The sequence below is a fragment of the Pavona decussata genome, unplaced genomic scaffold (genome assembly GCF_977016875.1).
Source record: "Pavona decussata unplaced genomic scaffold, jaPavDecu1.1 SCAFFOLD_383, whole genome shotgun sequence".
Classification (NCBI taxonomy): domain Eukaryota; kingdom Metazoa; phylum Cnidaria; class Anthozoa; order Scleractinia; family Agariciidae; genus Pavona; species Pavona decussata.
In genome coordinates, this window is record NW_028145756.1 from 886,415 (window position 1) to 900,219 (window position 13,805).

Here is a 13,805-nt window from a genome sequence, read left to right on the forward strand (position 1 = left end):
GGCATGATCTTATAAAATTGGAAAGATGATTCGAAACTTGAAAAGAAGCATCAACCTGAAAGCAGAGATTGATGCCCCGAATAATTAGGAGAAATAGAGACTTGTAGAAACCCTGCCAATTCTTTAAAGTCGTGTTCAGTCCAAACTTAATTTAGCCTTGTCACTCTAATTTTCTGTTGTCAAACCGGCTTTTATAGCTCACGCATTAATTTGTCGATAAACCGAAGGTCAAGTCTGAGCCCACTGTACAATGCAAAACGATTATGAGTGTTGTTTGGCGTGTGTGTATGCACAAAACTGTGTTTGACGAGACTTCTTACACATCTTTTATTGAATTATAAATAAAGAAAAGAAGACTATTCGACGGTTTCAGATTGCTGAATTCAGGAAGTTAACGTAAAACGAAGATATTAATTCTTCGAGAACAGATCGTTGTTTTTGTTCAAACGAGCGTGGAAGTCAATCAATCACTGTTGAGACAGACAAACAAGCGAAGCTAATTGGTATCTCGTGGAAAGAAAGGGTCCATAAGTACGTACGGCGCCTGAAGTTTCGAAACAACCGGTGATCAATAAAGTAGATCATGGTATTTTAATTGGAAAACTTGATTAAAACGGCATAAGAAGCATAGCTAAAGACTGGTTTATTTTGTGTCTTGATAATCGCCAATAATCGTCAGTTTACGGCTCTGCATTTATTTATCCTTATTTTTGTTCAGTTGTTCTGTTGTCAAACCTGCTTTTATAGCGCACGCATTAATTTTATCGATAAACCGAAGGTCAAGTCTGAGCCCACTGTACGATGCAAAACGATTATGAGTGTTGTTTGGCGTGTGTGTATGCACAAAACTGTGCTTGAGGAGACTTCTTGTACATCTTTTATTGAATTATAAATAAAGAAAAGAAGACTATTCGACGGTTTTAGATTGTGGAATTCAGGAAGTTAACGTAAAACGAAGATATCAATTCTTCGAGAACAGATCGTTGTTTTTGTTCAAACGAGCGTGGAAGACAATCAATCACTGTTGAGACAGACAAACAAGCGAAGCCTAATTGCTATCTCGTGGAAAGAAAGGGTCCGTAAGTACGTACGGCGCCTAAAGTTTCGAAACAACCGGTGATCAATAAAGTAGATCATGGTATTTTAATTGGAAAACTTGATTACTACGGCATAAGAAGCATAGCTAAAGACTGGTTTATTTTATGTCTTGATAATCGCCAATAATCGTCAGTTTACGGCTCTGCATTTATTTATCCTTATTTTTGTTCAGTTGTTCTGTTGTCAAGCTGGCTTTTATAGCGCACGCATTAATTTTATCGATAAACCGAAGGTCAAGTCTGAGCCCACTGTACAATGCAAAACGATTATGAGTGTTGTTTGGCGTGTGTGTATGCACAAAACTGTGCTTGAGGAGACTTCTTGTACATCTTTTATTGATGAATTATAAGTTAAGAAGAGAAGACTATTCGACGGTTTTAGATTGTGGAATTCAGGAAGTTAACGTAAAACGAAGATATCAATTCTTCGAGAACAGATCGTTGTTTTTGTTCAAACGAGCGTGGAAGACAATCAATCACTGTTGAGACAGACAAACAAGCGAAGCCTAATTGCTATCTCGTGGAAAGAAAGGGTCCGTAAGTACGTACGGCGCCTAAAGTTTCGAAACAATCAGTGATCGATAAAGTAGATCATTGTATTTTAATTGGAAAACTTGATTACTACGGCATAAGAAGCAAAGCTAAAGACTGGTTTATTTTATGTCTTGGTAATCGCCAATAATAGTCAGATTACGGCCTTGCATTTATTTATCTTTATTTCTTGTTCAGTTATTATTATTATTTTTTTTTCTATTTTTTATTTTTTTTTTTACTAGGTATCTTCATATTGCGTTAGCCATGAACTCTCGGCTGCAGCTCGTGCTTTACATCGTTCTCTCATTCAATGTACCGTCGAACGGTGGAGTGGAAATCCAAATAACACATTTAAAATACTGCGGTAAGATTGATAATTGCATCTGGGGCTCAGAATCAAAGTAAACGAGACTGAGTCAAAGTAAACGAAAAAGGTAGAAAGAGAATATTCAAGCTTATAATCTAATCATTTAATAGAAAATGTTTATCGGCCAGAGTTCAGCAATTTACCTAAAAATGCACTCAAAAGTGTAAAAATATACTCACCGGGCACACGTTTTAAATAGAATTTTCGGCTTCTTTCCATTTTGTTTGACATGGAAGTTTTAATTTTAAAAAAAGAGCTTTGATTTCAACGAAAGGAGGGATTAAATTAGGTTTTTACACATTCTTTACTGACATCATTAAATGATTCAAAATTGGTCCAAAGCTTCCGAAAGTGGCTTTCTAAAAGTGAATTATTCAAACTTTTCTAAACGTGACTTCGGAATACGGGTTAAAATTAAAGCTTGGAAAACAGTGTTTGGTCATTCAGTTGCTGTTAATCTATTTTGTTGGTAATGCCATACAGCATGCTGTTATTATTGTATGGTTAACATTCTGTTGGTATTTACAGGTCCTGAAGATAAAACGTTTGCGTTCAACATTACTCCTGGGCCAGTTCTTACACCCGGGGAGCAAGTAACAGCTACCCTGACTTTCACTCCTCGTGAGTATATTGTAGAGTATATCATATTGATCGATTTACTAAGGAATTAATTTATTGTATTTCTAACTTCCAATTCGATCTGCTAAGTGTCTCCAATTAGTGCTCTGAACTAAATACATTGACACTTAAAAGTGATTTATTTATTTATGTATTTTATTTTAAACAATTAAACAATTTTATACAATTTTTGAGCTATCAAACCTCACTTTTAGAGTCGGTTATTAACCAGTCTTCTCCGGTACCGATCGATGTTAAAATTACGCTATTACTAGTTCTGAAATTGACGACTGTCATGCGATGTTTGACCCTAGGAGCTGGCAGATGAGTTCAAAAGTATCTCGAGATACTCTTAAGTTTCCTTTGTGGTCAATAACTTTATTGTTTAGAAGTCGTTGCAACAAAAATTTTGTGGACTCAAAAATACGCCCTAGGATACCCCAAACGCGTCTTCACTAGCGAGCGACCGTGTCGACGTTTTCAGAAATATGAATAATACAAGAGCTACAAGGCCTGGAGAAGGCTAAATAAAGTCGACATCTTCATTAAGTTCTTAAACCGAAGCAATGAATCACTAAACTTAATTGTGGTGAATGTTGTACAAGAAGCACGAGAACGATCGAAATCAAACCAATCAATTTACGATTCATGTCTTCCTTGTTTACAGAAAGTTCCCGGCTGTAAAGAAGGTTAATGTTCATGTAATGTTCACCTTCCGCTATGGGCATTTATCAGCATGTAACTGCAAACAGGAAGTTCATAAAAACCCTAAGTAAACCCAACTAAGGAGTTACTCCAAGGGCCCTCTGGGCAAAAAAAGTCTATTATAACCGCATTTGTTGACCTGACGATTCAGTTGGTATGTTAAAGTTACCTTTAATTGATACTTTAATTGATAGCACAGTTGCCGCCGATGTAACCACCCGTTGCAATTATCGCGCGAATGGTTGTTTACGTTGTAGCTGCTATTAGCCCTGGCTTCCTATAGCCTTGGGCTACTTGCGTCCCCGCGCTTCGAATGTCCTGTATTTAGTGTAAGAACTTGCATTTGTTCGAGAACAAAACCGAAATAAAAGGAGACAATAGATTTAAGCTTCGTTTTAACGTAGGGAAAGGTCTAAAAATCTTCAGACCAAGGGAATCTTTGAAGACGCCCTTGTTTCAATCGTGCGTCCTTCCTTCACGAGTTGCCCGCTGAACGTTATCAGATCACCGAGTCTTGTGTTCGGGTGCGTAAGACTTACAAGTCTCGGTAAGTGGTAGCAGAACAGAAAACCAATAGAAAAGTAGCGCTAAAAATCAAGGAGGATAAGAATTCCTGTTGTATGTCTTGATCTTTCCTCACCTGCGCCGCAGATACTAACAAGTAAAAGGACAGACGCCGCTTTTGCTAGTAGTTTTTTCACAACAGCTTACAGTATTTGTGTAATTTCCAAAGCGTTAAGCGGATGCCAACCCTTTTAAACGGTTCCATTTAAACGTTTACTTTTCAAGTGTTAAATGGATAAATACGGATATTTGTTTTCTATTTACAGTATCGACGTTTTCGAACATCCAGTCAAGATCAGTCAAGAGCCAATTTTCACCCGAACGTTCGATAAGCAGTCTTAAAAATTCACTATTCTCAACAATTTTTAGCTCGAATAGATGTATCCGCGCGGCTTTTCAACTGGAAGCTACTGGTATAGTGCGAATCTATGTTTTTGACGGAGACCATACACGTTTCGAAAGTTCGACAAAGTTTAAATGGTGATTTTTTTTCCTGCCTTTCCGGCTTCTGCTTCGGCCCAACAACTTTTCTTCATGAGGTCTGCCTTCCCCGTTAAGTTTTTCTCATAATACAAAATAGACATACAAAAAATAATCGCATTCCCACCAAATGGCGAAGGAGTTGAAGTACGTACAAAATTGCTGGGAATTTTCACAGGTGGTGACGTAGCTTGCAAACTGAATGGCTAATTTTCCGTAAAAGCGTTAGGGGCGATACTTGTTTGTGTCGCGATGATTTTTTAAGCGCTGTTTTCTCAAACTTTAATTTTCGCTTGGAGGAGACAATTTCAAGACTTACAACTTGACAAAGATAAGGTCGATTTCAGTCAAATTTGGCCAGATGATAGAAAAAATTATAATCAAAAAAGACATGTCGGAGAATTTGATAATTCTAAAAAGTTTTTTTCTTGAAAGCGATTTTCGTGCGTTCACTCCGCACGTTCTGTAATTTTTGAACGCAATCGAATTAAGAAAAACCCCAACACGCCTTTTTGCCTTTGGGATCCTTATCTTGAGAAAAAAAAAAAGAAAATATCGCATTGAGTTGGAACTCTAGCACGGCGATTTGAACCCTCAAGATTCCACTGTGCGGCAAACTCGCGGATCGATTTTCTTATAAACACAACGAGATATTTGAATACCCAGGTTTGTATAAGATTTAATTTGATAGAGGGCTTTAGGTATCTTTGATGTAACGGAGAGGCGCTACATCCGTTAAAGTGGAGCCACCTCTGGAGGTACACGGTAACCTTAAACGAGAGAAGTCGGAGAACTAACTCTGCAGTGGAAATTTAGTTTGCTAGTTGAGGAAAGCACTTAAATTCCTTCTGAGTACTGCCCTAGTGAGAAAATGAAAGAGAAAATAAGTACTTGAAATGCTGTGCAGCGCATCACACGTAAATCATATAATTAACTATCTAGTGTAAATTGAAGTGCTGGAGCTGTGAAGAAAACCACACTACACGAGTTGAAATTTATACAATAAAGAATTCAAAAATTGTCAAATACTTGTGAAATGTTCGTGGCTAGTCTGACGCGACGTTTCGTCTCGGCCAAGAGACTCTTCAGAGACCCTCAGAATTGATAGGCAAACTCGTTGAGCATCACAGTCAAAGTCCCGTTCGCAAATTCAAGATGTTAGAGTGTGCTCCCTATCGCAGAAGGATTCCCAACCACACCTTCACGAGTTGAAATTTATACAATAAAGAATTGAAAAATTGTCAAACGCTGGTGGAATGTTCGTGGCTAGTCTGGCGGCATTTCCCTCGATCAAAGAAGGATTCCCAACCGCACATTTCACAAGTATGAACCATGAACCTACTTTAATGGCTTTAGCTCCCACGAGCCTCCTGTAAGTCAGCAGAGCATCCGAACTACTAATCGAAAGGTCTAAGGTTCGACTCCTTATAGGAGCACTCGGATTTTTTCCGAGTATGCCTGTGTCATTTTACTGATTAATACATCATTCTCATTTATTCACCTGGCTTAACATATTCCATCACATAAATACTATTTCCATTTCACAAGTATTTGACAATTTTTGAATTCTTTTTTGTATATATTTTAACTCTTGTACGTGCTGTTGGGAATCTTTCTGGGATAGAGTGCCAGACTCTTAACATCTTGAATTTTGCGAACGGGAGTACTATAAGAGGGGCGGTTTGGTCGGTAGCCAATCAGAGAGCCGTATTGGGGTCACATGATCGTCATCATGCTTGCTCCTGATTGGTCCATTTTGATCATGTGACCCCAATACGGCTCTCTGATTGGCTACGGACCAAACGACCCCTCTCAACGGGACTTTGGGCATGATGCTCAACGAGTTTGCCTATAAATTCTGAAGGTCTCTGAAGAGTCTATTGGCGGAGATGAAACGCCGCCTCAGACTAGCCATGAACATTTCACAAGTATTTAACTGTGAAAAAACCACCTAAATTCTTGATAAGCATTTCCCTAGTAAGGACATGTAGTCCACAAGAGGTAAAAAAAAGTCTTTGACCTCGGTGTTATCGGGTCCTTAAGGCTACACTGACGAGTGGGTTAATTCACTGATTTCTCATTTTTTTCATAATTGCTAAGGCAACAAAATTTCACGCAAGTGAGGAAAGTAAAGGAAACTTTATCACCCGTTGACCTTATTCATTGAGGTCTATGTTTGTTTGATCCTGAATAGGTGTAGATGTTTTATATTCGACTTACCAGGCGAAATGCTCTATAAAAAGCGGACAAGTGCTGATTAGGGGAGCAGGTTATTGTTGTGATAAGGCACCCAAGCTTTGCGGCCTGCCTGCTGGAGGTGAGTATTCATGAAGTAAAAATAGGGAGACTAATCCAAATATAAATGGCTGTTCACTGTGAAAATAAAAAGAGCTAAATATATTATTTTATCGTCTACAAAGAACGCTCTCATAACTTACCGTAAAGAAGATGAAGTAGTGGGATAGGCGCAATATGAAGTCCAACCGAAATGTCATAGATTCAGATTAGCACTTTGAGCCTAATGCTGACAAGTACTCAGCTGCTCGTATGAAAAGACTTCCTTTCGCGCATTTCGCATGGTTTTCGCCGTTTTCTTTAAATATTTAGAAAGGTCTTAAGGTTTTCTCACAATGACGTTGATAATGTAATTTGTTAGGTTTCGGTATGGCGGGAGCCATAACCTTCGTTCTTGACTTGGCACAGCAATTTTGAAGCAAGGAAAACTCGAAGAACTAACTTTCTAACTTGATAGCAGAGAGTAAACTTCCTTTTCCTCGGGAATAATTCCTTACACAAGTGCTGCGTTTCTTTTTCACAAGCGCGAAGAATGAAAATATTTTGATTCTTGTGTTTCGTGTCTATAATTGCGTCGAGCTCCTTTTTGCGATCCACTAGCTGGATGAATAAAGTGACAGTCGAAATCCACTTACCTCGCTGCCCCCAAAGAATGAAGAAAGCTGAAAATATTACGTTAGCCATAAAAATTGAATTTCTATATCACTTGGTCGACAACACGCGACATTGAATCGGGTTTTAAACTCAAAGATCACACCGCTCATGCACCCTTGAAAAATTTTTTTTTTTTTTTTTTTTTTTTTTTTAAGCATTTGTACCTCTTGCATAAACGTGCATGGGCGAAACTTCACACCAATGCGCATAAAGACAAAAACAAATGACCAGAACCAGCCAATCACATAATTATCGATAGTTGAGGACAGTTCCTAATTTTGTTACTGCGCATACGTTCTGCGTATCTGGAGATACTCGAGTTTCATTTGGGTGGTGCCTACTAATACAGGGATATTTTTGGCAGTTTAAAACTATACGGAGAAAGCAGAACATAGCAAGTGCTCTTGGTTTCCAAAAAGAAAATTTGGAATAAACACGCATTTTTCAAAGACAGTAAACCTTCAATTTGGAAAAAAAATCGCCATACATCTGTACATTGCTTTCTATTTTACTGTTTTTAGAATAATTCTTGCTTCATTATCTCTAAAAAGAAAAAAAAAAGAAATGCGTGGTTACTCCCAATTTTTCTTTATGGATTTCATTAGCCCTTGCTGAGATCTGCTTTCCCCACAAAGCCGTAAACCACACAAAAATACGTCCTTATTACACCTTTTTCTGTCCATTTAGAGAAAATACGCAATCATTTGCACTGAAAGTCAGATAATAATGCAAAGATACGTTCATTTGCACCAATCGGCATTCAATCTCTGAAAATTCTTAATATATATGAGTTAAACATGTATCTTATAGCACTCTTTATGTATTCATACTTTAGCAATAATTTACCAAAATATTTTAATAATTACTTTACTTTAAATAAGAATATACATGGTCATGTCACTCGTTCAGCATCAAATGTATATATTGATTACAAAAGGACAAATTATGGGAAATTTTCACTAAAATATAGGGGGGCGCATATTTGGAATAATTTACCAAATGAATTGAAATCATTACCAGGTAATAATTTTTTTAAGAGAAGCACAAAGGCTTATGTGCAAAATCAAAGTATCTTAGGTTATTAGGTTTTTAGTTTTGTTTTTAGGACAAAGCAAGTATTAGAAGTAATCTATCTAGAATTATAATAAATCACCATCTGCCCTGTAATTAGTCTAAGCTTGAATAAGGGGATCTTCATAGAAAAGCTCATTGAGCTTCAGTTGCTAAGATCTCCTGCCATTATATCTAAGTTAGCAGTCATAAGATTCTATTTGATTGTATTTATAATATAATGGACAAAATAAAAAAAATAAAAAATTGCGCGAAATGCATCCTCTACAAGGATATCTGTATAATTGTAAACATTCAATTAAGTTTCAAGACTTTCATAAACGTCTTGCGAAATTCAAATTCGTCAAAGCAACTTTCATTTGCGCGCATTGTAAATTCAATATCATCAAAAAAATATTCGTCAATGAACAGAGACGCGCAGTCTGCCGATCACATTGTCAATCGAAATCATATGCTCAATCGATAAACTGCACATGCCTCAAGCAGTATTCTTTAACTGCCGCTTCATTGAGACGAAGCATTGACTTCTGTGAATGAATGTTGGGTTTCTCCTACCCGTTTACCAAAATAGATGGAGATGAACCAGGTTGTTTGGTGTAAAACTCGCGCCGGGAACACAAGCGATAGCACTTTATCACACAATTTCGTGTTGGCATGATGGCTTCGCCGGTCAACTGACGTTTATAAATTCCCCTCGGAGATAAGCTGCTTCAGGTAGGAATTAAGTCCTTTATTGGCTTGACTAGACAAGTACACGGTTGTCGCAGAAGAAATTTTGTTGTTGTGAGGCGGTGACTTTAGATGGTGGTCGAGAGCCGCTCGAACCGACAAAAAAAACTACAGCTGAAACTAGTAATTTTCAGATTATAAAGCTGTCGTCTTTTTCCTCACTGAAACGTAAAACTTAGAGAGAAATTTACTCATCTTGTTTACTTCCATGCTTTCAAATTCTGTCTTAAATTCGTTTTGTTTGTGAAATAATTCTGTTAAACAAAGAAAAGCTTGCGCGAATTTAACTTAATTTTTTGTCTTCATTTTAAGCCATCGACAACATGCAATTTACAAGGGTTTTTTTTTATTACAATTAGCACATTTTCATATCTTTTCATACCTTTCGAAATTGCATTTTCGTTCATCCCATTTACTTCTTCCCCAGAAACATCAGCAAATCGTTAAGCGGCCGTTTTGAAAATTAGTGCTCCCGCTATAATCACCTCGCGCGAGGTGATTATGGCAGGATATGATGCAATCCTCGACCAATCAGATCAACAGAATCTCTATAATCACCTGAGTAATTATACTAAACGTGTATATTGGACTTGTGTATTATAAACTGTAAATTTGGCTACAGGAGAAGGGAGAGACGTCTCCTTTTACGACGTGAAAATTCTTGCATGTGTATAAGCCGTTTTTCGCCAAAAAAAATCTATAAGTTAATAAATAAACAAAGAAACAATACAATGATTGTTTCACTCAGACGCAGGAGTGCAAAAACATGCAGAGCGAAATATAAATTTAAGATAGAAAATGTAACACAGTTACTCGAGTTTCACGCACTAAGCGATCATCAGACTGTACCGTTGGAGTTTGTAGAGTTATAATTTAAGGAGGGCGGTTGGAGCGATCTTGCTTCTGATTGGCTGCGTAGAATTTATTTTCATGCCTGCATTTTGTAATTAACTCAGATCGTTTATTGAGGAGGGTAGATTTGTCAGCAGATAGGATGCAGAGCTTCTCAGATAAGCACAAATTCCATAGATAAATAAATAAATAAATAAATAAATATTCTTTTTTCAGATTTTCGAGGCACGTGCGTACGTGCGTATATGGTCGCTACGCCCCTGACCTTTACAGCTCATCCTGTCCTCTACAGGAATTGGAATTGCATGGTTTTATTCAAGCCTGAGAGATAGTCGCGGCCCTTCCCATTAACCTTCTAGTAATTTTATCAGGTTTCACTGTCAGTGATTTTTGCCTATCAATGGACAAAAAAGCTGGTTTTAACAGTGGGTCAAATATTTGCTGGTGAACATTTCTGATTGTATTTGGGGTGGTACTTACGCTTATGCTGGAGTTGGTGCTTAATTCCCTGATAACTTTCACCGTTACGTTTTGCCATACCCGTGTCGTAATATTTATTTACCCATCTGGATAATTTACATAGTTTGAAAAAAAAAAGTGAAACCTTGTTTCCTACAGTAAAACATATCAGTTTTGAAAAAAAAAAAGGTTTCGGAATTCATTAAAACTTATTACATGACAGTTACAAAAGAAAATGTGCATATTCATAAATTATGACTGGACAACAGCGATCTTTAGATACAAATGATGAATTAGAGAATTAACTCTGTAGTAATTGTAAAAGCAGTGAGTTACTGAGCGTTAGCTCTTGTGAGGAAATGGGAGGAAAAATGGGCTCGATTCCCGCCGAGGTCAAATATTTTTTCTTTCTTTGCTTCGTGTGGTCTGCCATTTGTTAAATAGGGCTAACTTTCAGAAGGCTTCACTTCAGCACCTTAACATACACTAAAGAGTTAATTCTGTGATCCATCATTTGTGCCCTTAGTGCTAGTGGCACAACATTCTTTAGATAGCCGAGTTGAATGATTGAAATGTAGAGTGCGTTTGACTCTACAACTAAATCCCACGAACATACTGTCACTTTACTCCTTTTTTCCTAGAAACCGTCATCTTGAAGCACAGCTACAAAGTTAGGACAGTTCCAACTGGCCTTAAGGTAACCGCACACCTGGTTAAAATATTACGTTTTTTAAGTTGTCAATCCACGTCACGCGTGACCATTCCTCGTTGTAATGTCCGGTATTTAAATGGAATGTTGAACATTTCTCTGCAAATATTTCCGAAAAAGACGCATTAACTGAAAAAAAAAATCTAAATATTTAGGAAACAATTGTTGTTCTTGAAATACTTTTATGCTGTGTCGGTGGTGAGAGGAAACGAATGTTTGGTTTTATCAACAGAGTTGACAGATAATTCGCACTATGACACAGAGCAAACGTTCCAAACGCCAGAAGTAGAATCTGTTCATGATGGCGAAATAACATTGGTTTAAGTTCGGTATGAAAACATATTTAAAATAATACAAATAATTGAAGATTTCAGATTCATATTTAATTATTTATGCACTATTTCAATAGTTTATTACATAACTGTAATTACGATACATCACAAACGCAACATAAAGCCTTTATTCTTCGACCGATTGCTTTAGAAAGCAGCATTTTTACGTTAGCTGAGTCTTCTAAAGTGGCCATGATGATTGTCTACATGATTGTGTCTACGCACCAGACGGAAATGTATGAAGCGGTGTATCAGGTGCTGTTAATAAGGCTGGTCCAATCATATCATAATACTTGACTTAATTCTTGGCATAATCGCATAAAAGTGCAACATTGTCACCGTGGGCGTTGAATTAATAATAAGAGGTCATATATGGTGGGTATAAAATAATAATAAGAGGAAATAAAGGCACTGCTAAATATGGGTCTCATCCCAGGTTAGCAGAGAACTGTGATGAAAAGTGCCCCACAAAATGTTCACGCTTAGCATTGACCAAGCCATGTTATTGATAGGCAGTAATCACTCTCTTTCTTTCTAGTGGCAACGTTTCTGACAGATTCTTCTTGTTTTTCCTACAGGGAACGTTCCTGTGCAGTGGTAAATTATATAATCAAGACTCATTTCTGTGGCTCTGTTTGGAGTCTGAAATCGTAATATATTAGTGGCAGTTAATGTATTTTACATCTTTATCTGCGAAAAATAGATCTCTGAAGAGAATAGCTTCACAAAAACGTGTACATCGATCTTCGTTCAACTCGTAATGTTTGTAATGTCACGATAACAATTAGTTAAAAATACCGGTCAAAATAATAGAAGGTCCTGCTCTTTATATTGATAGATAAACGATGTAAAGTAAAAATGCAATATAGCATGACATAGTCCAGTTACCAACTCAGCCTTAACTACTTTTTATTATTTTCTAGCATATCTAATAGATTAGCTGAACGCTGCGAGACATTGCAAATATCAGCCCATAACATTTTGATTCAGGCTTACAGAATAATGAAAAATAAATATCGCTATTTCGGTACTTGCCGACTTCGTCCTTTATTTTCCAGAAATCGTTTCTTTTTCGACAAATGCAGTCATCCTTTTTGGAATTCTTTTTTTGGTGATAACGCCATTTGTAAAAGCTCTTGAATCCCGAGCTCGCGGCATAATCGTGAGCCAGCTCTACAAGCTTTAATTTGATATAGGGTTTAGGTATCTACAGTTTTAACTGGACGCGCTACATCGCTTGGATGCAAGACCTTAAGCGTGTCGCACGGCTATAAAATAGTAATAAAGATTGAAATACTGCGCAGCGTAGTTAATTAATGAGAATTTTAAATTATAAAATCGACGCTGTTAAAGAGTTTCAACCGACGTTTCGGCAATGCTGCCTCTTTCAGGGTACAAAACTAAACCGTTTTAAAATTTCGTAAAAATTAGCTCACATGCCCGAATTCATAATTGCGAGCGTGCGCGCGACGCACGTGGGAGCGCATGCCAGCGCGCGAGCAAGTGAAAAACGAGCAATTTACGTAAAACTGAAGTCCTGCTTAAGGCCACTAGGACTAACAGTTCCATATTTAAAAATCAACCGCATCTCCTGCTTCTTTCGGTATTCTTGGTTGGCTAGGCCTGCTTTTAAACCTGCAACCTTCAGATGATTCGCTTGGTTGAAATGGGCAGGCACAGGAAGGTAACGTCGTATGATATGCACCTAATTAGCAAAAATCACTAAACGTAATTAATACTCGATAATCCTGAACATCACTTAATAAATCCTTTGAATGTACAATAAACTGTTTTGTTTTTTTTTTTTTTTTTTGTCCTTGTTACCACAAACAAAAATGATTGTCAAGATTTTTTAAAACAACTTCCATTGGTAACCCAGCGAGTAGACTTGCCTTAATTCCACCTTTGATGATGAATGGAGTTCAGTGGATCACATTTATTCCATTGCTCCTTTCAGTAACAAGATATTACAAATCTATATATTTATAGTTTTTATAAGCATAAAAACTCAAATCAAAATTATTACTAAAGGAATTATGATTGTACCTTCAATGTATATGAATGTGTGAGCTTGACTTGAAAACAAGAGAATACAAACTGTATAGGGATGGTGATGTAATGGTGAAATAATAGGTAAAGCATGACTTCTGGAACCGATGAAATCTCTCTTTTGATAATCATATATGGTGTATTCTTTGCAAAGTCAAATTTGATAGGTCAAGGCATTTGACTCAAGCGGTAAAATATGTGAATTAGTTCCCATTCCCTAGCAGCTGACCTCTGGTGACACCACCATGTGGACCAAGAAAAGGGCAAATGCCCAACATAATTATAACAAG

General features: G+C 37.2%; 1 protein-coding gene across 1 annotated transcript; it reads left to right on the forward strand.

The window, feature by feature from the left end:
• Nucleotides 1–1,732: 1,732 nt before the first annotated feature.
• On the forward strand, nt 1,733–12,480 carry LOC146451864 (uncharacterized). The gene is made up of 6 exons (XM_085098594.1): nt 1,733–1,765; nt 1,874–1,995; nt 2,527–2,619; nt 6,560–6,682; nt 11,067–11,122; nt 12,045–12,480. The coding sequence occupies exons 1-6, from the start codon at nt 1,758–1,760 to the stop codon at nt 12,126–12,128; spliced, it is 486 nt and encodes a 161-aa protein (XP_084954720.1). The 5' UTR covers nt 1,733–1,757; the 3' UTR covers nt 12,129–12,480.
• Nucleotides 12,481–13,805: the final 1,325 nt, after the last annotated feature.